The sequence below is a fragment of the Lithobates pipiens genome, unplaced genomic scaffold, assembly GCF_037356315.1.
Source record: "Lithobates pipiens isolate NorthernLeopardFrog02 unplaced genomic scaffold, aLitPip1_a1.2 Scaffold_28, whole genome shotgun sequence".
Taxonomy (NCBI): domain Eukaryota; kingdom Metazoa; phylum Chordata; class Amphibia; order Anura; family Ranidae; genus Lithobates; species Lithobates pipiens.
In genome coordinates this window covers 640,853-666,212 of record NW_027507789.1, presented here as the reverse complement: position 1 = coordinate 666,212, position 25,360 = coordinate 640,853, and the positions used below count along the sequence as shown (strand labels likewise).

Sequence of the window (25,360 nt, the reverse complement as noted above, 5' to 3'; positions counted from 1 at the left end):
ATAATCAATCCATCACCCACAGAGGATCCAGAGGAAGGCAAAAAAAACAGCAAAGCCATGATCCAATTACCTACAGCAGGGGAAAAAATCCTTCCTGATCCCCCGAGAGACAATCAAACCACGCAAGGCTGAGCAACCAATCCTGGAAAAAGGGCAGGAAGTGGCGGAATTCAATACTGAGATTGGACTGGAGGAGATCAGCAATATTGAGATAGGGAAAAAAGGATGAAAACACCATCTTATGGAAAAAGCCCAAAACAATTCCCCCCACTGACCCCAATGATGGGGCACTATTCCCCCCACTGACCCCAATGATGGGACACTATTCCCCCCCACTGACCCCAATGATGGGACACTATTCCCCCCACTGACCCCAATGATGGGACACTATTCCCCCCCACTGACCCCAATGATGGGGCACTATTCCCCCCACTGACCCCAATTATGGGGCACTATTCCCCCCACTGACACCAATGATGGGGCACTATTCCCCCCACTGACCCCAATGATGGGACACTATTCCCCCCACTGACCCCAATGATGGGGCACTATTCCCCCCACTGACCCCAATGATGGGGCACTATTCCCCCCCACTGACCCCAATGATGGGACACTATTCCCCCCACTGACCCCAATGATGGGGCACTATTACCCCCCACTGACCCCAATGATGGGGCACTATTCCCCCCACTGACCCCAATGATGGGACACTATTCCCCCCACTGACACCAATGATGGGGCACTATTCCCCCCACTGACCCCAATGATGGGACACTATTCCCCCCACTGACACCAATGATGGGGCACTATTCCTCCCACTGACCCCAATGATGGGGCACCACTCCGCCCCCTACTGACCACCAACCCTGAGGCCTATTCTCACTGATGCTGGGCCCGGGACATTTTCTACCCCCACTGGTCACATTCTGGCCCCCCTAAAGTCTGAAGGACAGTAAACTGGCCCATTGTTTGGAGACCTCTGGTTTAGGAGGAACTCGTCAGGTTGGGATTTCTATCTCCGGAGAGATGATGGAACCACATGGAGACGTACTTGAGATGTGAGTGGTGCATTCCCTGGTAACTGAAGTGTTGCTGTTGCTGTTGGCTGAGGATCTGCAGCTGAAGGAAGAGTTGCTGCTGTTGCAGGAGCCGAGCGTAGGCCGAGTCCATCGGCGGTGGCGATTTCTCTGCCTTCTGGTCTGGCGGAATGTACTGGTGGTACTTCAGCTTTTTCACTTTCGGCTTGATGTCTTTGGGCTTTTTGTGGCGGTTTTTGGAGTCTGCGGAAGGCTTGTTCTGCTGATTTCAGAGACAAATGGAGATTGGCGGTTTGTTATTATTTTGGCGTTTTCAGGCGCGGTATTTTCGGGAGTAAGAACCAATAAAACATACCCAAAATGCCAGATTATCACAACAACAATCAATGCTTTAGTAGCAACATTTGTTTAAACCTTAAAACTGATGGAATACAAAGGATACAATGTAACCTCTGATAGCGGGGAGGAGAATCCATTACAGGAGGGGGGAAGGGGACGGATGTGGGGAAGAGACGTGCGATTCCTTCCCTTCTCTATGGAAATTCAGACAAATGTTTTGTGATTCGGATGTATCCAAATTCCCAATCACAAAACAATTCACTGTTCTAATCAATCAGAGTGTGTAAGAAAAAGAGAGAAATCCTCACCCCCCCCCCCCCCCCCAGAGTAGAGATCACACGGGACACTCTGCTCTGCTCTGCTCTGCTCTGCTCACTGTATGTAAAACTAATTGTAGAAAAAAGAAAAAGAAAAATGTCATAAAAAAAAGAAAAAAAATATTTAAAACATTTTTTTCTTTTTTTTTTTACATACAGTCACCAGTGAGAGTCCCCGATCTCCCCCCCAGTCATGTGATGACGCGGCACGGGGGACAGGATGGAACTTTTTCCTTTCATTTGTGAAACTTTTTTTTTTTCTTATTTATTCAATTTACAAAAAATTGTGACAAAAAAATTACAACTTCAAAAACTTGCCATACATCCTAAATACCTTGGATTGTCTGCTTTCCAAAAATGGGTAATTTGGGGGGTATTTGTACTGGGGGTGGTATTTGTACTGGGGGTGATTGGGGGGGTGGTATTTGTACTGTGGGTGATTTGGGGGTATTTGTACTGGGGGTGATTTGGGGGGTATTTGTACTGGGGGTGATTGGGGGGTATTTGTACTGGGGGTGATTGGGGGGGTGGTATTTGTACTGGGGGTGATTTGGGGGGTATTTGTACTGGGGGTGATTGGGGGGGTGGTTTTTGTACTGGGGTGATTTGGGGGCTATTTGTACTGGGGGTGATTGGGGGGCTATTTGTACTGGGGGTGATTGGGGGGCTATTTGTACTGTCCTGGCATTTTCAGGGCTCAAGAAATGGGCCGTCAGTACTTCAGGATTGGTCGATTGATCAGACATATATCTCATAGTTTGTGGACTCTGTAACTTTCCTACATATAAATAATATTCACTGATTTGGGGGATTTTCACCAAAGAAATGGAGCAGAATACAGTTTGGCTGAAATTTATGAAGAAATATTATTTATTATTTATGTGCTAAACTTTATAACAGAAATTAAGAAAAATTAGTTTTTTCAAAATTTGATGTCTTAATTTATTTAGTAAAAAATTAATTTCTCATCCCTGCTGGTCCAGTGCTACAACAAGCCAACCAACCAACGCCGAGACACCTGACTAACGCCAAGACACCCAACCAACACCAAGACACCCGACTAACGCCAAGACACCCAACCAACACCAAGACACCCGACCAACCCCAAGACACCCGACTAACGCCAAGACACCCGACTAACGCCAAGACACCCGACTAACGCCAAGACACCCGACCAACGCCAAGACACCCGACCAACGCCAAGACACCCGACCAACGCCAAGACACCCGACCAACACCAAGACACCCGACCAACGCCAAGACACCCGACCAACGCCAAGACACCCGACCAACGCCAAGACACCTGACCAACGCCAAGACACCCGACTAACGCCAAGACACCCGACTAACGCCAAGACACCCGACCAACGCCAAGACACCCGACCAACGCCAAGACACCCGACCAACGCCAAGACACCCGACCAACACCAAGACACCCGACCAACGCCAAGACACCCGACCAACGCCAAGACACCCGACCAACGCCAAGACACCTGACCAACGCCAAGACACCCGACCAAAGCCAAGACACCCCACCAAAGCTAAGACACCCGACCAACACCAAGACACCCAACCAAAGCCAAAACACCCGACCAAATGCCAAGACACCTAACCAACACCAAGACACCCGACCAACCCCAAGACACCCGACTAACGCCAAGACACCCGACTAACGCCAAGACACCCGACTAACGCCAAGACACCCGACCAACGCCAAGACACCCGACCAACGCCAAGACACTCGACCAACACCAAGACACCCGACCAATGTCAAGACACCCGACTAATGCCAAGACACCCAACCAACACCAAGACACCCAACCAACACCAAGACACCCAACCAACGCCAAGACACCCGACCAACGCCAAGACACCCGACCAACGCCAAGACACCTGACCAACGCCAAGACACCCGACCAAAGCCAAGACACCCGACCAATGCCAAGACACCCGACCAACGCCAAGACACCTGACCAACGCCAAGACACCCGACCAAAGCCAAGACACCCGACCAAAGCCAAGACACCCAACCAACACCAAGACACCCGACCAACCCCAAGACACCCGACTAACGCCAAGACACCCGACTAACGCCAAGACACCCGACTAACGCCAAGACACCCGACCAACGCCAAGACACCCGACCAACGCCAAGACACCCGACCAACGCCAAGACACCCGACCAACACCAAGACACCCGACCAACGCCAAGACACCCGACCAACGCCAAGACACCCGACCAACGCCAAGACACCTGACCAACGCCAAGACACCCGACCAAAGCCAAGACACCCCACCAAAGCTAAGACACCCGACCAACACCAAGACACCCAACCAAAGCCAAAACACCCGACCAAATGCCAAGACACCTAACCAACACCAAGACACCCGACCAACCCCAAGACACCCGACTAACGCCAAGACACCCGACTAACGCCAAGACACCCGACTAACGCCAAGACACCCGACCAACGCCAAGACACCCGACCAACGCCAAGACACTCGACCAACACCAAGACACCCGACCAATGTCAAGACACCCGACTAATGCCAAGACACCCAACCAACACCAAGACACCCAACCAACACCAAGACACCCAACCAACGCCAAGACACCCGACCAACGCCAAGACACCCGACCAACGCCAAGACACCTGACCAACGCCAAGACACCCGACCAAAGCCAAGACACCCGACCAATGCCAAGACACCCGACCAACGCCAAGACACATGACCAAGGCCAAGACACCCGACCAATGCCAAGACACCCGACCAACACCAAGACACATGACCAATGCCAAGACACCCGACCAACGCCAAGACACCCGACCAACGCCAAGACACATGAACAAGGCCAAGACACCCGACCAATGCCAAGACACCCGCCCAACGCCAAGACACATGACCAATGCCAAGACACCCGACCAACGCCAAGACACCCGACCAACGCCAAGACACCAAGACAGAGTGTTGGTTATGGACCTTAGATTGTAAGCTCCTTGGGGGAAGGGACTGATGTAAATGTATAATATATGTAAAATTGATGGTGTTCTATAAGTACCTGAAATAATAAAATAAATACAAAAAAAATTTGGGGTATACATTATGTTTTTTTTTGTTTTTTTTATTCTAAAAGCGTATATTTTCCCCAAAAAAATGTGTTTTCAAAAAAACACTGAGCAAAAACCATGTAACACAAAAAATTGCTGGTGGTGGTGTAGGGAATTGTTTAACGACCTTCATTTTATTCTCTGGGGTCTCTGTTAATATATATATAATGTTTGGGGGTTCTAAGTCATTTTCTAGCAACAACTACAGAATTTTCAAGTGTCAGAAAAAGGCTGGGCCGTGAAGTGGTGAAGCAGTTTCGGACACCTACCTTGGCAGCCGCGGAGTTTGGCGCCTCGGGTCCCGTTGGTGACAGGTGGTTGTCGGGGTGCAGCGGGTGACTTTGGGGGTTGCCCACATCCTGTGAGTCTTTCTCATTCTCCTTTGTGTGATTCTAGAAGCAGAGAACGGCAGGATTTAGCCTAAATGCCCTTATTTATCCCACCACACAGCGAGACACCCAATCTGGGCAGACATCTCACCGGGATTAGACCAGAAACCGGCGCGGCACAAAGGCCGCGGGATTTCCAGGAGTTATTTATTGTCCTATTTGTCTCGATTCCTCTGCAGTTACTCAAAGCTGCCTGGAAGGCGCACAAAAAGTGTCCGATATCACGGAATTCTATTAGGGAATGTCACGGTCCTTCAGAGAGAAGTTTGCTGGTTTTACGGATTTTTGGAGTTGACGACAAATGAATGAGAGCCAAACCCATCCTGGAGAGAAGAGACCATATCTGGAGATGAGTCTCCTCTGCCAACATGAGGCCATTATTGAATTAAAGACTCCGTAATGTCTTGTATAATATAGACTGCAACAGATTGGACTTCTATCACCTGAGGCTCCGGAGAAACCAGATATCCCTACTGGGAAAGAACATTGGAGAGGAGATCACCCCCCCCCCCCCCCGAGATCCGACGTGTCCCGAAACTGCACCCGGGGAAGAAGTGATTGTCACCACGACTATATCTCATCTATTCAGTGGGCCAAATGTCACCCCAGCAGAGTCCTCCAGCAGAGAAGAGTATTTCAGGAGAGGAGAGTTATAGAGGAAGGAGATGAGTCCTACAGCAGAGCAGAGTATTTCAGGAGAGGAAAGTTATAGAGGAAGGAGCAGAGTCCTCCAGCAGAGAAGAGTATGTCAGGAGAGGAGAGTTATAGAGGAAGGAGCAGAGTCCTCCAGCAGAGGATTTCAGGAGAGGGGAGTTATAGAGGAAGGAGCAGAGTCCTCCAGCAGAGCAGAGTATTTCAGGAGAGGAAAGTTATAGAGGAAGGAGCAGAGTCCTCCAGCAGAGAAGAGTATGTCAGGAGAGGAGAGTTATAGAGGAAGGAGATGAGTATTTCAGGAGAGGAGAGTTATAGAGGAAGGAGAGGAGTATTTCAGGAGAGGAGATGGATGCACCTGCTGAAATAGAATTTTCCCCGATTCTTCCTTATGAAGAGTTGGGGGTGAATTCGGCGTTTCTTCTGGCTGAGGTCTCGCCTGCCATTGGCTGTCTTCATTGCAGACTAATCTAGAAAAGCTCCTAAATTATGATTCGGAAACCAGAAAGACGGAGGCGACAATTCCTTAATCTGCTCAGCGTCTGGACGATGACAGCGGCTGCACACGGGGAACAAGCTGCGAGGAGCACGCATTTGGCAGGCGAGGAGCATTAAATCTCCTGGGGACATTTCACGTAAATCAGGATATCTACAAATTCTGTCCAGTTTTAGCTACTGAGAGACAACCGAGGAAACTAACTCCAAACAATGAATATTACAGACATGTGGATGATGAGGTCACTGCATAATATATATACACAGTATGGGACAAAAGTAAGTACACCCCTCAGTGACATGTGTGTAAATCTTTTCTTCTCTCTTTTCATATGACAACACTGAAGAAATGACACTGTCTACAGCCGATGTGGCGGAGGGACTGAGCGTTGGGGGGTTAGGTCAATGTGCTGGAGGGACGGAGTGGCGGTGGGTGGGCCGATGTGGTGGAGGGACTGAGCGACGGTGGGTGGGTCGATGTGGTGGAGGGACTGAGTGGCGGTGGGTGGGTCGATGTTGGTGGAGGGACTGAGCGGCGGTGGGTGGGCCGATGTGGTGGAGGGACTGAGCGGCGGTGGGTGTTTTTCGACGTTGGTGGAGGGACTGAGCGGCGGCGGGTGGGTCGATGTTGGTGGAGGGACTGAGCGGCGGTGGGTGGGTCAATGTTGGTGGAGGGACTGAGCGGCAGTGGGTGGGTCGATGTGCTGGAGGGACTGAGTGGCGGTGGGTGGGTCGATGTTGGTGGAGGGAATGAGTGGCGGTGGGTGGGTCGATGTGCTGGAGGGACTGAGTGGCGGTGGGTGGGTCGATGTTGGTGGAGGGAATGAGTGGCGGTGGGTGGGTCGATGTGGCGGAGGGACTGAGCGACGGTCGGTGGGTCGATGTGGCGGAGGGACTGAGTGACGGTGGGTGGGTCGATGTGGTGGAGGGACTGAGTGACGGTGGGTGGGTCGATGTGGCGGAGGGACTGAGTGACGGTGGGTGGGTCGATGTTGGTGGAGGGAATGAGTGGCGGTGGGTTGGTTGATGTTGGCGGAGGGACTGAGCGGCGGTGGATGGGTCAATGTGCTGGAGGGACTGAAAGACGGTGGGTGGGTCAATGTTGGTGGAGGGACTGAGCGGCAGTTGGTGGGTCGATGTTGGCGGAGGGACTGAGCGGCTGTGGGTGGGTCAATGTTGGCGGAGGGACTGAGCAGCGGTGGGTGGGTCGATGTTGGTGGAGGGACTGAGCGGCGGTGGGTCGATGTTGGTGGAGGGACTGAGCGGCGGTGGGTGGGTCAATGTTGGTGGAGGGACTGAGCGGCGGTGGATGGGTCAATGTGCTGGAGGGACTGAGTGGCGGTGGGTGGGCCGATGTTGGTGAAGGGAATGAGTGGCGGTGGGTGGGCCGATGTTTCAGAGAGACTGAGCGTTGGGGGGTTAGGTCGATGTGGTGGAGGGATTGAGCGACGGTGGGTGGGTCAATGTCGCAGAGGGAATGAGTGGCGGTGGGTGGGTTGATGTGGCGGAGGGAATGAGTGGCGGTGGGTGGGTTGATGTGGCGGAGGGACTGAGTGGCGGTGGGTGGGTCGATGTGGCGGAGGGAATGAGTGGCGGTGGGTGGGTCGATGTGGTGGAGGGACTGAGCGTTGGGGGCTGGGTTGATGTGACGGAGGGACTGAGTGACGGTGGGTGGGTCGATGTGGCGGAGGGACTGAGTGACGGTGGGTGGGTCGATGTCGCGGAGGGAATGAGTGGCGGTGGGTGGGTTGATGTGGCGGAGGGAATGAGTGGCGGTGGGTGGGTTGATGTGGCGGAGGGAATGAGTGGCAGTGGGTGGGTCGATGTGGCGGAGGGACTGAGCGTTGGGGGGTTTGGTCGATGTGGTGGAGGGACTGAGTGACGGTGGGTGGGTCGATGTGGCGGAGGGAATGAGTGGCGGTGGGTGGGTTGATGTGGCGGAGGGAATGAGTGGCGGTGGGTGGGTTGATGTGGCGGAGGGAATGAGTGGCGGTGGGTGGGTTGATGTGGTGGAGGGAATGAGTGGCGGTGGGTGGGTAGATGTTGGCGGAGGGACTGAGTGACGGTGGGTGGGTCGATGTGGCGGAGGGAATGAGTGGCGGTGGGTGGGTTGATGTGGCGGAGGGAATGAGTGGCGGTGGGTGGGTTGATGTGGCGGAGGGAATGAGTGGCGGTGGGTGGGTTGATGTGGTGGAGGGAATGAGTGGCGGTGGGTGGGTTGATGTGGCGGAGGGACTGAGCGTTGGGGGGTTAGGTCGATGTGGTGGAGGGACTGAGTGACGGTGGGTGGGTCGATGTGGCGGAGGGACTGAGTGACGGTGGGTGGGTCGATGTCGCGGAGGGAATGAGTGGCGGTGGGTGGGTTGATGTGGCGGAGGGAATGAGTGGCGGTGGGTGGGTTGATGTTGGCGGAGGGACTGAGCGGCGGTGGGTGGGTCGATGTGGCGGAGGGACTGAACGTTGGGGGGTTAGGTCGATGTGGCGGAGGGACTGAGTGACGGTGGGTGGGTCGATGTCGCGGAGGGAATGAGTGGCGGTGGGTGGGTCGATGTCGCGGAGGGAATGAGTGACGGTGGGTGGGTTGATGTGGCGGAGGGAATGAGTGGCGGTGGGTGGGTTGATGTTGGCGGAGGGACTGAGCGGCGGTGGGTGGGTCGATGTGGCGGAGGGACTGAACGTTGGGGGGTTAGGTCGATGTGGCGGAGGGACTGAGTGACGGTGGGTGGGTCGATGTCGCGGAGGGAATGAGTGGCGGTGGGTGGGTTGATGTGGCGGAGGGAATGAGTGGCGGTGGGTGGGTTGATGTTGGCGGAGGGACTGAGCGGCGGTGGGTGGGTCGATGTGGCGGAGGGACTGAACGTTGGGGGGTTAGGTCGATGTGGCGGAGGGACTGAGTGGCGGTGGGTGGGTCGATGTGGCGGAGGGACTGAGCGGCGGTGGGTGGGTCGATGTGGCGGAGGGACTGAGTGATGGTGGGTGGGTCGATGTGGCGGAGGGACTGAGTGACGGTGGGTGGGTCGATGTGGCGGAGGGACTGAGTGACGGTGGGTGGGTCGATGTGGCGGAGGGACTGAGTGATGGTGGGTGGGTCGATGTTGTGGAGGGAATGAGTGGCGGTGGGTGGGTCGATGTGGTGGAGGGAATGAGTGGCGGTGGGTGGGTCGATGTGGCGGAGGGACTGAGCGTTGGGGGGTTAGGTCGATGTGGTGGAGGGATTGAGCGGCGGTGGGTGGGCCGATGAGTATTTGCTGTCACATATTCTTTCCAGTATCTCATTTTGTTTTGAAAACATGAAGAAGGTTGTAAACCAGTTGTTGCCTGAAAGTCACGAACGCTCGATCGTGAGTGCGGTGCAACCTGCAAGCCTTGGAGACCAATCGTATTTCATAAGCCTCCTTTCACTATTAGACACACCGTGCAGACAATACTTTGGCCATTTGCCCTCATTGCCTGGAAAATGAAGGGCCGCCATGCCAAGTACACTGTGTAACATAGACACAGGAATGAAGCTTTGGAGGCCCCGGCCAAAGATCTGTCATTTGTGGGATAACAATCCCCCGGATACCCTACACAGAGCGGCGCTATCATCTGAAGAACAAGGAGAAGATGGAACCTTCGCTGGAGCTGCGTAATGTCAGCGCTTTCCTGACATTCTAATCCAAGAGATGTGCAGATTTCTCGGTGAACTCTTTAATAGGACTTATTGACTTTACAAATTATTAAACTAAGCAAAGCTAAAGACGAAGCCTTCAGCCGTCCATCACACCATCAAACACAACGCCGATCTAACGGTTTATGTCAGTTTGGTTACATCAGAAAAGATTAATAGTGGATCTCAGGAGGGGAGAAGTGATTATGGAGAAGGCCTCCAAGCAGCCTCCCGATGTTCCATCTGCACTAAATAGAAGTAGTATGAGGAATACACGACTTCAAATCAGATTTAGAAGGACGCTGATATGATATTCCTTGTAAAGAAAAAAAAAGGTCCATTGGGTTTTGGTCTCTACTGCCATTGAAATGCTTGTTGATAGGTTGAGAGGGTTACTTGCCTTTTTCTCTAGGTTTGCCCCACCCAATTTTGTCAATTGAGAAAGTAATGGAGGTGAAACCAAAAGAAGAGATAGAAAAGTGTCAAGTGGGATTATAGAAGATGGAGACGGGGTGGTCATTAGGAACAAGATGGAGACGGGGTGGTCATTAGGAACAAGATGGAGATGGGGTGGTCACTAGGAACAAGATGGAGACGGGGTGGTCACTAGGAACAAGATGGAGACGGGGTGGTCATTAGGAACAAGATGGAGACGGGGTGGTCACTAGGAACAAGATGGAGACTGGGTGGTCATTAGGAACAAGATGGAGACGGGGTGGTCATTAGGAACAAGATGGAGATGGGGTGGTCATTAGGAACAAGATGGAGACGGGGTGGTCACTAGGAACAAGATGGAGACGGGGTGGTCATTAGGAACAAGATGGAGACGGGGTGGTCATTAGGAACAAGATGGAGACGGGGTGGTCACTAGGAACAAGATGGAGACGGGGTGGTCATTAGGAACAAGATGGAGACGGGGTGGTCACTAGGAACAAGATGGAGACGGGGTGGTCACTAGGAACAAGATGGAGATGGGGTGGTCATTAGGAACAAGATGGAGACGGGGTGGTCATTAGGAACAAGATGGAGATGGGGTGGTCATTAGGAACAAGATGGAGACGGGGTGGTCATTAGGAACAAGATGGAGATGGGGTGGTCACTAGGAACAAGATGGAGACGGGGTGGTCACTAGGAACAAGATGGAGACGGGATGGTCACTAGGAACAAGATGGAGACGGGGTGGTCATTAGGAACAAGATGGAGACGGGGTGGTCACTAGGAACAAGATGGAGACGGGATGGTCATTAGGAACAAGATGGAGACGGGGTGGTCACTAGGAACAAGATGGAGACGGGGTGGTCACTAGGAACAAGATGGAGACGGGGTGGTTATTAGGAACAAGATGGAGACGGGGTGGTTATTAGGAACAAGATGGAGACGGGATGGTCATTAGGAACAAGATGGAGACGGGGTGGTCATTAGGAACAAGATGGAGACGGGGTGGTCATTAGGAACAAGATGGAGACGGGGTGGTCACTAGGAACAAGATGGAGACGGGGTGGTCATTAGGAACAGTTATGGCCAAGCTGGCCCGAGAGAGAGAAAGAAAGCTAGTCAATCGTCTAAACCCAATCCCGATTGTGTTCCCCATACAGCTCACACTAAAGAACTGAATTCCAATGCATGATTAAGTCCAAAACCCCTAGAAACCAACTCATAGATACATTCTTATATCGGGACAGAAGACCTCGAATGCAATGCGAATACTTCCTAAGGAATTTAAAAAATACCACAATAAAAACACATCAGGAAGACGCAAATTCTTGTTCTTTGACTTTGAGGAAACCATTCCCAGATCTACTGAACTTTGCCCATGTCTGTGTGAAACCAGATCCATTTTCATACGCTGCAGGGGTCTCCAAACTACGGCCCACCAGTTGTTCAGGAACTACAATTCCCATCATGCCCAGTCATGTCTGTGAATGTTTTACAATGCCTCATGGGAGGTGGAGGGCCGTAGTTTGGAGATCTCTGGCCTACAGCATAAAGGACCGGGAAAAACCTCAAGTTGTGCATTTAGTGGTCCCGTAAATCCACATGAACCTATCCCTGTGATGATGATAGTTGGTTTATAGTAGAGGATTTAGTAGATTAAAAAACTGCAATGCAAAGTTAATATCCTCTTTGTAAAGGAAGTCTAAATGTTGTCTTGTAATAAGAATGAAATGGAGGGGTTACCTGTGTTGGGACGGAGGCGGGGGAGGTGGAGGCGTCTTGGGTTTTGGTCTCTTGTGGAGATGAAGATGGGTTTCCCTGCGTTTCATCGCTTCTCTCTTGGTCGGGGGACAAGCCTTCATCACTGCTGTCTTCCTCAAAGGCGAAGGCGTCCACTGGCTTGGAGTAACTCGCTGCATTGCCTTCAACAATGAGAAACAACCTTACATTATGGGGGCAGAGGATGTGTAAAGGAGAGTTCAACCCTAAAAATCAACCCAAAATCTTTATTTGGATGAAGAGCTTTGAGCGTGTCTACAGACAAGCATTGCCCCAACTCAACCCTTCTCACGGGTTTCCACACTCTTCTGACCATATAGTGGGGTGATGGTCGGATCTTCACAAACATTTGGCCATATAATATACTCGGAATTTGTCACCTGCAGAGAAGTGACACCCCTACAAACGCTGATATCTCACCTGTCTATAGAAGAGGCAGGTAGGGGAAGATAGAATTGTGTCTAGAAGGATGAAAGCTCCTTTCATGGTGGTAGCAGCTCTTAAGAACTGGAATCCATCCATATGGAACGGGGCGATTGGATGCAGAACAAGGGCAACTGCCAATAAAAGCATCTGCAACCAATCAGACGCTTCTGAGACACGATGAGAAAAGGAATGATAGTTGCTAATACTGGACAGATTGTTGTTGATCCAGAAACAAGTGCAAATGATCCAGATAAGACTTCTAAAGCGAATCGTTCCCAAGATATTCCTCCGTGAGGGTTCGTCTCCAGCAATTGCAAAGTATCAGCAAATTCGATTATTTTGCTTCCGTTCTTCACAAATGAGCAAAAATATTGTACAAATATTCTCCATGACCAGCCTATTGGTTGCCAGATTTTGTTTTTGATTGATCATTGAATTATCAAAATAGACACTATATTGTCAGAAGTATTGGGACGTCTGTCTTTATACACATGACCTGTAATGACCCCCCCAGTCTTAGTCCGGAGGGTTCAATATTGAGTTGGCCCTTTGCAGCTACAACAGCTTCACCTCTTCTGGGAAGGCCGTCCACAAGGTTTAGGAGGGTGTCTATGGGAATGTTTGACCATTCTTCCAGAAGAGAAGACCTTTGGGATGAATTAGAGCGGAGACTGCAAGCCAGGCCTTCTCATCCAACATCAGTGCCGGACCTCACAAATGCTCTTCTGGAAGAATGGTCAAACATTCCCATAGACACCCTCCTAAACCTTGTGGATGGCCTTCCCAGAAGAGGTGAAGCTGTTATAGCTGCAAAGGGCCAACTCAATATTGACCCCTCCGGACTAAGACTGGGGGGGTCATTAGAGGTCATGTGTGTGTAAAGGCAGGCGTCCCAATACTTCTGACAATATAGTGTATATTTTGATATATTGAAAAAAAATCTGGCAACCAATAGCCTGGTCATGGAGAATATGTACACCATATTTTTCTTAAGTTCATATCATATGTGTGTAAAGGCCCAATATATCATTTGTTGCAAAGTGATTTCCACAATATGAGTAGAAGACGGATGTTTGCAATTTTTTTATTTTTTTTTTTACAAATCAATTTTAAATGACATTTTCATTATTGGGAGATTCCGCTGCACACAAATTCCTGAATCACAATAGTAATGAATTTCAACTAATCCGAAATAAATTATAAAATAAATTAATTATCTGAATTTAAAAAAATTAATTAGAATTCGAAAACGAATTTGAATGTGAAATGGAAACATTTTTGCAATAAATAGAGTGCGGTATAAAAGGTGAAATAAGATGATTGCTACTTGGGCTGCTGAATAGAATAAAGCAGAATAGAATTAATAGAATAGAATAAAATAGAAAAGATAGGAGTAGAATGAAAATAACCTTCTCCCAAAATTCTAATTTCTAATCGATTTGAAAATAACGAATTATACAAAACAAATCTGAATGTGCAAAACGACTTCACTAAACAAATCGTTCTAATAAATATGACAAAACAAAATGATTAACTCAACGAACAAACCCAAAACAAAGCCCACTTTCCATGGGGAACGTCTCTAGTAAAAGAGTCACAATTCTCTTTCCATCTCATCTTCGGTTCAGAAGACAGAAGAAGGTTTTTCGGCTTCCTGGCGGTGTGACCTCCTGCAATGCGTCTTTTCGGGGGATCTGTAAAGGTGTATGGAACTTCGAGGTGCACTTCATTTTGAAGCTGGGTTTAGCTTACTTGGTTAAAACACTTAAAAGCCCATCGCAGAGCAGCGCAGAGCAGAGCAGCGCAGCGCAGAGCAGAGCAGCGCAGAGCAGAGCAGCGCAGCACAGCGCAGAGCAGCGCAGAGCAGCGCAGAGCAGCGCAAAGCAGAGCAGAGCAGCGCAGAGCAGAGCAGCGCAGAGCAGAGCAGCGCTGCGCAGCGCAGAGCAGAGCATCGCAGCACAGCGCAGAGCAGAGCAGCGCAAAGCAGAGCAGAGAAGAGCAGAGCAGCGCAGAGCAGAGCAGATCAGAGCAGAGCAGAGCAGCGCAGAGCAGAGCAGAGCAGAGCAGAGCAGAGCAGATCAGAGCAGAGCAGCGCAGAGCAGTGCAGAGCAGAGCAGCGCAGATCAGAGCAGAGCAGCGCAGAGCAGAGCAGAGCAGATCAGAGCAAAGCAGAGCAGTGCAGAGCAGATCAGAGCAGAGCAGCGCAGAGCAGAGCAGCGCAGAGCAGAGCAGCGAAGTGCAGAGCAGAGCAGATCAGATCAGAGCAGAGCAGCGCAGAGCAGAGCAGATCAGAGCAGAGCAGCGCAGAGCAGCGCAGAGCAGAGCAGCGCAGATCAGAGCAGAGCAGCGCAGAGCAGAGCAGAGCAGAGCAGATCAGAGCAAAGCAGAGCAGTGCAGAGCAGCGCAGAGCAGAGCAGAGCAGAGCAGTGCAGAGCAGAGCAGAGCAGCGCAGAGCAGATCAGAGCAGAGCAGCGCAGAGCAAAGCAGAGCAGAGCAGCGCAGAGCAGAGCAGCGAAGTGCAGAGCAGAGCAGATCAGATCAGAGCAGAGCAGCGCAGAGCAGCGCAGAGAAGCGCAGCGCAGCGCAGAGCAGAGCAGAGCAGAGCAGCGCAGACCACCATGCCAGGCAGTAATGTGACTCAAGCTCTGGATAATCCGCCTCTTCCTGGACCAGACTCCATTTTGTCCTCATGGATGGGGAGCTTTGAGTGCTGACAGGCAACTGGTAAATGGGTCTGTGATATCAACCCTCAGATATGTGCCAGCTCAGAACCTAGACCTTGCTGCCCGCCGTTTGGAAGTTATTAGGTTTTTGGCTCCGATCTGTGCACTCAAGTCAGATTACAGAAATAACTCGACTGCACTTCGCAGCGTCTAAACATTTTATATGCAAACAGGTTAAAGCCAAATGATCCTGTTTTATAGGTTTGGACCAGTAAAGATGTAATACCAAAGGGACGCATTTAAATCATTATTTTGTGAGAAATGCAGCGAAGGGCCCAAAAATGCCGATTGTTGGACTTATCAACGTGAAAAAATCTACAAAGGAGCGCCAAGTCCATTGAGCCATCGAGCGCTCCACATCTCTAGTCATGTTGGCATCGCGCAACGCTGAGCCCCAAATTACTTTCCAATTATGTTTGAAGAAATATTTGTTATCTGACTTAAAAACTAAACCCAGAGGGAATAAGGAATAGTGTGATGTTATTCCAAGCGTTTTTCACTTTAGACGGTTGAATTATATCAGCTACAATGTTGGCTACAAGATCTAAGTCTTCCATTGTAAGCTATCTAGGTCAGAAATTATTTCGAGTGGCTACTAAGTCAAAGAAATCGATGGAAGTGGCTCGCTCTTCTCCACTTCACAACGGGGTTTAGGCAACTTATCTGCAGCATAAGGAGCAGAAATATTTAACATCAATTTATGCCGCGTACACGCGATCGGAATTCTCGTTGGAATTCGGCTCAAGCTGTCTCGCCTACACACGGTCACATCAAATTCCGATAGTTTACAACGCGGTGATGTAGAACATGTACGACGCGACTAGAAAAGGAAGTTCAATAGCCAGTAGCCAATAGCTTCCGTCTCATAGTTGAATCTGAGCATGTGTGATTTTTGGCGTGTCGGAAATTGCGTACACGCGATCGGAATTACCGATAGAAAGTTTTTCCGTCGAGAACATGCTATCAATTTTTGGCTGGTGGAAATTCGGACAGCTAAATTCCGATGGAGCGTACACACGGTCGCATTTTCCGATGAAAAGCTCTCATCGGTCTTTTTTCTGGCCGGATTTCGGATTGTGTGTACGCGGCATTAGAGTTTAAAAGTAACAATCCAAAATGAGTACACAAAGTCCTTGTATGATTTGAGGTGCTCTGCAGCACCTTCTGGTATTATGTAATTGTAAGATCGATCAATCGATTATTTTATGGAGTTAATCTTCAGAGGGTTGAGCCCATATCCATTTTCTTTAGTTCTGTAGAATGTTAATTTGAGAGCCTTAACCAATATGGAGGTGTACAAGGCAGTTTGAGGTTCCAAAAATTCTGGGAGGAATGACTCTATTTTACTGTCAATTGTTGTTGATGGTTCACTCTGAAGCTGTCATGGTTATGCAGTGATCTTCCTGTGTTTGCTTACCTTTCCTCATGTGTTCAGACTAAGAGGTCAGCCACTTCCACCTGGTGATTTTTATAACCTCTCCTCTAAGCATGGCTCCACCCCAGGCCCTATCAGGGAGCCCTATATTAACCTTTGCACTGCAGGCCATCAGTGCTGATCAACCATTGTGTATTCCTTTGTGTTAGCTTCCTGTTACCTGCCGTGTGCTCTTCTACTGTTTTTCGTTACCGACTTTGGCGTGTCCTTGACTATCCCTGTTTGCCTGTGATCCTGATCTTTTGGCGTGTCCCCGACTATTCTTGTCTGATTGTGGCCCCGACCTTGGCTTTGTCCCTCACCATCCCTATCCTCCTGTTGCCTACTGTTGGTGTGAGCTGGGGGACCCTGGGGGTCGCAACCTGGAGCCAGTTGAACACCTGCTGGCTCTTAGACTCCACGCCCCAGGGAATCTTACGCTCTAACCCCAGTGGGACCTGTCTCCCGTAGGGTCCACAACCTTGCAGTGCACTCCTGATCCCTGCGGTGTGCACCTGTCACCTCGCCTCAAGGTGACCTGACAGAAGCCCTATACACGAAAATGTGGCCAATTTAAAGGCCTTCCTCGGAAAAACAATTGAATTGAAGTACAAAAAGTTCCTAAGATTGCCTAGTTATAATGTCTTGCTTCATGTCTATGTTCTCTGTATCAGGAGAGCTTACGAAAAAAAAAATGAAGGCATCTAAATATACTGTCTGGATCTTGTCATCCAACACCAGTACCTGACTTCATAACCTGAGAGGGTTGAGCCCACAGGGGTTGAGGCCACATCCATTTTTCTTTAGGTTTGTGGACTTGAGAACCTTCACCAATCCCGAGGAGGTGTACATGGCAGTCTGAGGTTGGAACGATTCTACTTTACTGACAAAACGTTGCTCATGGTTTAACTCAAATATGAAACCTTATACAAAAACATTTAGGTAAATTTAAAGGCCCTGCTTAAGAAAAAACTAAATTAAATCAAAGTACAAAAAGTTATAATGTCTTGGTCCATGTCTATGTGCTTTGTATCAGGAGAGCTTATAAAACCGAAGACATCTACATACATTATGTGGATTTTCTCTTCAGTACCCGACTTCATAAAAGGTCTTTTGCCAAAATTGGTACAAATTCCACAAATGCATTTCACAACCTTGAAGAAAGTCATTCCCAGAAAAGTAAAGGATGTAAAAGCCACAAAGGAATGGGGGAGGGGGGGGGGGGGTAAGTAATGGTCCTGGTTTTGGAATAGGATATCCAACAAGCTCATATAGGTTTGATGATATAAAAAATAAAAATGTCCCACCTTTCATGGCTTCTTTCACAGTAGATTCAAGAGGAATGATGTTCTTTTCCACCAGTTCTAGAGGACCCGGCCTGAGGGCAATCCTTTCATTCAGGTCATCTGCAAGGCGGGTCCTTTTTAATTTAATTTGGGCAGTTTGTGCCGATCCCTCACTAGATGAATCTACATGCAGGAAACGCTTGTTATTCTCAGAGGAAGAGTTTACGAAAAATGAACATTGTAGCATAAGAAATGTTTTTTTGTATTTGTTTTTAAGTGGAAGAAAAAACTGAGACTTTCTCATATATTCAGTGCTACAAATTCCATTTTAATCAAATCTGGTCTCTTAGAAAAGTAGATTATAATTCACCCATACAGTAAAGGTCTTGGTGATGTCACTGGTCTCTAGTGATTGGATAGGCTGTGTTCTCATGAATATGAAGGGTCTCTGTGATGTCACTGGTCTCTAGTGATTGGATAGGCTGTGTTCTCATGAATATGAAGGGTCTCTGTGATGTCACTGGTCTCTAGTGATTGGATAGGCTGTGTTCTCATGAATATGAAGGGTCTCGGTGATGTCACTGGTCTCTAGTGATTGGATAGCCTGTGTTCTCATGAATATGAAGGGTCTCGGTGATGTCACTGGTCTCTAGTGATTGGATAGGCTGTGTTCTCATGAATATGAAGGGTCTCGGTGATGTCACTGGTCTCTAGTGATTGGATAGGCTGTGTTCTCATGAATATGAAGGGTCTCGGTGATGTCACTGGTCTCTAGTGATTGGATAGGCTGTGTTCTCATGAATATGAAGGGTCTCTGTGATGTCACTGGTCTATAGTGATTGGATAGGCTGTGTTCTCATGAATATGAAGGGTCTCGGTGATGTCACTGGTCTCTAGTGATTGGATAGGCTGTGTTCTCATGAATATGAAGGGTCTCGGTGATGTCACTGGTCTCTAGTGATTGGATAGGCTGTGTTCTCATGAATATGAAGGGTCTCGGTGATGTCACTGGTCTCTAGTGATTGGATAGGCTGTGTTCTCATGAATATGAAGGGTCTCGTGATGTCACTGGTCTCTAGTGATTGGATAGGCTGTGTTCTCATGAATATGAATGGTCTCGGTGATGTCACTGGTCTCTAGTGATTGGATAGGCTGTGTTCTCATGAATATGAAGGGTCTCGGTGATGTCACTGGTTTCTAGTGATTGGATAGGCTGTGTTCTCATGAATATGAAGGGTCTCGGTGATGTCACTGGTCTCTAGTGATTGGATAGGCTGTGTTCTCATGAATAGGAAGGGTCTTGTGATGTCACTGGTCTCTAGTGATTGGATAGGCTGTTCTCATGGATATGAAGGGTCTCAGTGATGTCACTGGTCTCTAGTGATTGGATAGGCTGTTCTCATGAATATGAAGGGTCTCGGTGATGTCACTGGTCTCTAGTGATTGGATAGGCTGTGTTCTCATGAATATGAAGGGTCTCGGTGATGTCACTGGTCTCTAGTGATTGGATAGGCTGTGTTCTCATGAATATGAAGGGTCTCTGTGATGTCACTGGTCTATAGTGATTGGATAGGCTGTGTTCTCATGAATATGAAGGGTCTCGGTGATGTCACTGGTCTCTAGTGATTGGATAGGCTGTGTTCTCATGAATATGAAGGGTCTCGGTGATGTCACTGGTCTCTAGTGATTGGATAGGCTGTGTTCTCATGAATATGAAGGGTCTCGGTGATGTCACTGGTCTCTAGTGATTGGATAGGCTGTGTTCTCATGAATATGAAGGGTCTCGGTGATGTCACTGGTCTCTAGTGATTGGATAGGCTGTGTTCTCATGAATATGAAGGGTCTCGGTGATGTCACTGGTCTGTAGTGATGGATAGGCTGTGTTCTCATGAATATGAAGGGTCTCGGTGATGTCACTGGTCTCTAGTGATTGGATAGGCTGTGTTCTCATGAATATGAAGGGTCTCGGTGATGTCACTGGTCTCTAGTGATTGGATAGGCTGTGTTCTCATGAATATGAAGGGTCTCGGTGATGTCACTGGTCTCTAGTGATTGGATAGGCTGTGTTCTCATGAATATGAAGGGTCTCGTGATGTCACTGGTCTCTAGTGATTGGATAGGCTGTGTTCTCATGAATATGAAGGGTCTCGGTGATGTCACTGGTCTCTAGTGATTGGATAGGCTGTGTTCTCATGAATATGAAGGGTCTCTGTGATGTCACTGGTCTCTAGTGATTGGATAGGCTGTGTTCTCATGAATATGAAGGGTCTCGGTGATGTCACTGGTCTCTAGTGATTGGATAGGCTGTGTTCTCATGAATATGAAGGGTCTCGGTGATGTCACTGGTCTCTAGTGATTGGATAGGCTGTGTTCTCATGAATAGGAAGGGTCTTGTGATGTCACTGGTCTCTAGTGATTGGATAGGCTGTTCTCATGGATATGAAGGTCTCAGTGATGTCACTGGTCTCTAGTGATTGGATAGGCTGTTCTCATGAATATGAAGGGTCTCGGTGATGTCACTGGTCTCTAGTGATTGGATAGGCTGTGTTCTCATGAATATGAAGGGTCTCGGTGATGTCACTGGTCTCTAGTGATTGGATAGGCTGTGTTCTCATGAATATGAAGGTCTCAGTGATGTCACTGGTCTCTAGTGATTGGATAGGCTGTTCTCATGAATATGAAGGGTCTCGGTGATGTCACTGGTCTCTAGTGATTGGATAGGCTGTGTTCTCATGAATATGAAGGGTCTCGGTGATGTCACTGGTCTCTAGTGATTGGATAGGCTGTGTTCTCATGAATATGAAGGGTCTCTGTGATGTCACTGGTCTATAGTGATTGGATAGGCTGTGTTCTCATGAATATGAAGGGTCTCGGTGATGTCACTGGTCTCTAGTGATTGGATAGGCTGTGTTCTCATGAATATGAAGGGTCTCGGTGATGTCACTGGTCTCTAGTGATTGGATAGGCTGTGTTCTCATGAATATGAAGGGTCTCGGTGATGTCACTGGTCTCTAGTGATTGGATAGGCTGTGTTCTCATGAATATGAAGGGTCTCGGTGATGTCACTGGTCTCTAGTGATTGGATAGGCTGTGTTCTCATGAATATGAAGGGTCTCGGTGATGTCACTGGTCTCTAGTGATTGGATAGGCTGTGTTCTCATGAATATGAAGGGTCTCGGTGATGTCACTGGTCTCTAGTGATTGGATAGGCTGTGTTCTCATGAATATGAAGGGTCTCGGTGATGTCACTGGTCTCTAGTGATTGGATAGGCTGTGTTCTCATGAATATGAAGGGTCTCGGTGATGTCACTGGTCTCTAGTGATTGGATAGGCTGTGTTCTCATGAATATGAAGGGTCTCGGTGATGTCACTGGTCTGTAGTGATGGATAGGCTGTGTTCTCATGAATATGAAGGGTCTCGGTGATGTCACTGGTCTCTAGTGATTGGATAGGCTGTGTTCTCATGAATATGAAGGGTCTCGGTGATGTCACTGGTCTCTAGTGATTGGATAGGCTGTGTTCTCATGAATATGAAGGGTCTCGGTGATGTCACTGGTCTCTAGTGATTGGATAGGCTGTGTTCTCATGAATATGAAGGGTCTCGGTGATGTCACTGGTCTCTAGTGATTGGATAGGCTGTGTTCTCATGAATAGGAAGGGTCTTGTGATGTCACTGGTCTCTAGTGATTGGATAGGCTGTTCTCATGGATATGAAGGGTCTCAGTGATGTCACTGGTCTCTAGTGATTGGATAGGCTGTTCTCATGAATATGAAGGGTCTCGGTGATGTCACTGGTCTCTAGTGATTGGATAGGCTGTGTTCTCATGAATATGAAGGGTCTCGGTGATGTCACTGGTCTCTAGTGATTGGATAGGCTGTGTTCTCATGAATATGAAGGGTCTCTGTGATGTCACTGGTCTATAGTGATTGGATAGGCTGTGTTCTCATGAATATGAAGGGTCTCGGTGATGTCACTGGTCTCTAGTGATTGGATAGGCTGTGTTCTCATGAATATGAAGGGTCTCGGTGATGTCACTGGTCTCTAGTGATTGGATAGGCTGTGTTCTCATGAATATGAAGGGTCTCGGTGATGTCACTGGTCTCTAGTGATTGGATAGGCTGTGTTCTCATGAATATGAAGGGTCTCGGTGATGTCACTGGTCTCTAGTGATTGGATAGGCTGTGTTCTCATGAATATGAAGGGTCTCGGTGATGTCACTGGTCTGTAGTGATGGATAGGCTGTGTTCTCATGAATATGAAGGGTCTCAGTGATGTCACTGGTCTCTAGTGATTGGATAGGCTGTGTTCTCATGAATATGAAGGGTCTCGGTGATGTCACTGGTCTCTAGTGATTGGATAGGCTGTGTTCTCATGAATATGAAGGGTCTCGGTGATGTCACTGGTCTCTAGTGATTGGATAGGCTGTGTTCTCATGAATAGGAAGGGTCTTGTGATGTCACTGGTCTCTAGTGATTGGATAGGCTGTTCTCATGGATATGAAGGGTCTCAGTGATGTCACTGGTCTCTAGTGATTGGATAGGCTGTTCTCATGAATATGAAGGGTCTCGGTGATGTCACTGGTCTCTAGTGATTGGATAGGCTGTGTTCTCATGAATATGAAGGGTCTCGGTGATGTCACTGGTCTCTAGTGATTGGATAGGCTGTGTTCTCATGAATATGAAGGGTCTCTGTGATGTCACTGGTCTATAGTGATTGGATAGGCTGTGTTCTCATGAATATGAAGGGTCTCGGTGATGTCACTGGTCTCTAGTGATTGGATAGGCTGTGTTCTCATGAATATGAAGGGTCTCGGTGATGTCACTGGTCTCTAGTGATTGGATAGGCTGTGTTCTCATGAATATGAAGGGTCTCGGTGATGTCACTGGTCTCTAGTGATTGGATAGGCTGTGTTCTCATGAATATGAAGGGTCTCGGTGATGTCACTGGTCTCTAGTGATTGGATAGGCTGTGTTCTCATGAATATGAAGGGTCTCGGTGATGTCACTGGTCTCTAGTGATTGGATAGGCTGTGTTCTCATGAATATGAAGGGTCTCGGTGATGTCACTGGTCTCTAGTGATTGGATAGGCTGTGTTCTCATGAATATGAAGGGTCTCGGTGATGTCACTGGTCTCTAGTGATTGGATAGGCTGTGTTCTCATGAATATGAAGGGTCTCGGTGATGTCACTGGTCTCTAGTGATTGGATAGGCTGTGTTCTCATGAATATGAAGGGTCTTGTGATGTCACTGGTCTCTAGTGATTGGATAGGCTGTGTTCTCATGAATATGAAGGGTCTCGGTGATGTCACTGGTCTCTAGTGATTGGATAGGCTGTGTTCTCATGAATATGAAGGGTCTTGTGATGTCACTGGTCTCTAGTGATTGGATAGGCTGTGTTCTCATGAATATGAAGGGTCTCGGTGATGTCACTGGTCTCTAGTGATTGGATAGGCTGTGTTCTCATGAATATGAAGGGTCTCGGTGGTGTCACTGGTCTCTAGTGATTGGATAGGCTGTGTTCTCATGAATATGAAGGGTCTCGGTGATGTCACTGGTCTCTAGTGATTGGATAGGCTGTGTTCTCATGAATATGAAGGGTCTCGGTGATGTCACTGGTCTCTAGTGATTGGATAGGCTGTGTTCTCATGAATATGAAGGGTCTCGGTGATGTCACTGGTCTCTAGTGATTGGATAGGCTGTGTTCTCATGAATATGAAGGGTCTCGGTGATGTCACTGGTCTCTAGTGATTGGATAGGCTGTGTTCTCATGAATATGAAGGGTCTCGGTGATGTCACTGGTCTCTAGTGATTGGATAGGCTGTGTTCTCATGAATATGAAGGGTCTTGTGATGTCACTGGTCTCTAGTGATTGGATAGGCTGTGTTCTCATGAATATGAAGGGTCTCGGTGATGTCACTGGTCTCTAGTGATTGGATAGGCTGTGTTCTCATGAATATGAAGGGTCTCGGTGGTGTCACTGGTCTCTAGTGATTGGATAGGCTGTGTTCTCATGAATATGAAGGGTCTCGGTGATGTCACTGGTCTCTAGTGATTGGATAGGCTGTGTTCTCATGAATATGAAGGGTCTCGGTGATGTCACTGGTCTCTAGTGATTGGATAGGCTGTGTTCTCATGAATATGAAGGGTCTTGTGATGTCACTGGTCTCTAGTGATTGAATAGGCTGTGTTCTCATGAATATGAAGGGTCTCGGTGATGTCACTGGTCTCTAGTGATTGGATAGGCTGTGTTCTCATGAATATGAAGGGTCTCGGTGGTGTCACTGGTCTCTAGTGATTGGATAGGCTGTGTTCTCATGAATATGAAGGGTCTCGGTGATGTCACTGGTCTCTAGTGATTGGATAGGCTGTGTTCTCATGAATATGAAGGGTCTCGGTGGTGTCACTGGTCTCTAGTGATTGGATAGGCTGTGTTCTCATGAATATGAAGGGTCTCGGTGATGTCACTGGTCTCTAGTGATTGGATAGGCTGTGTTCTCATGAATATGAAGGGTCTCGGTGATGTCACTGGTCTGTAGTGATGGATAGGCTGTGTTCTCATGAATATGAAGGGTCTCGGTGATGTCACTGGTCTCTAGTGATTGGATAGGCTGTGTTCTCATGAATATGAAGGGTCTCGGTGATGTCACTGGTCTCTAGTGATTGGATAGGTTGTGTCCCAACCATCATTTTAGAGAAGTTTCAACTTATTTCCTGTTATTTGTCCAAGACAGGAAGTTCAGATGGATGTAGGTAAAGGAAGGTACATTTTTGGGGACAGACAGCAAAAAGGATAATATACCAGAGGAGTTTTAACCCTTTCTTACTCCATCCAAAACTAAAGTATACAAAACCATCTATGCTTTTAAACTTACTCTGCAATCCATGTGGACTGCAAATGACCACAACATTATGAAGGTATAATAATATGCAACATATAAAAACAAAACACATTTCCTTTAAGCTCTTATGAAGGATATCTTCTATGGCTGAGCAGCTCACCTTGTAGAAGATGCATGTTTGTCAGATCAGACTTTTCCGCTCTGCTCCGGACCTTGTGCTTCAAATAATCCTCACCCTACAGAGAAATGATTGCAAAACGTCAGTAAAGTACCGGCCGGTCCCAGCAGGGGGTGGGGAGGTCTATAAATTAAACACATTCCTCTTCTGTGCTGTCTGGGAACAAAATGTTTTATATACGGACAGCGATGTGTGGAATACGGTGAAAATTATATATGAATATAGTTTAGGGTTTTCTGATTCCATAAACAATTATCCAGTAGAAATGAAGGCCAAATGTTTTGTGTACAGC

General features: G+C 48.4%; 1 protein-coding gene across 2 annotated transcripts in view; it reads right to left on the bottom strand.

Moving 5' to 3' along the window:
• MYOCD (myocardin) overlaps positions 1 to 25,122 on the bottom strand; it is a 38,463-nt gene extending 13,341 nt beyond the window's left edge. For both annotated transcript variants that reach the window (XM_077458532.1, XM_077458533.1), the window contains exons 1-5: positions 25,051 to 25,122; positions 18,072 to 18,233; positions 12,166 to 12,344; positions 5,073 to 5,195; positions 1,052 to 1,299 (exon numbers count right to left, since the gene is read on the bottom strand). In XM_077458532.1, the coding sequence (XP_077314658.1) occupies positions 1,052 to 1,299; positions 5,073 to 5,195; positions 12,166 to 12,344; positions 18,072 to 18,233; positions 25,051 to 25,066 (728 nt within the window). In that variant the 5' untranslated portion in view covers positions 25,067 to 25,122. The remainder of the gene's footprint in view (positions 1 to 1,051; positions 1,300 to 5,072; positions 5,196 to 12,165; positions 12,345 to 18,071; positions 18,234 to 25,050) is intronic.
• Positions 25,123 to 25,360: the final 238 nt, after the last annotated feature.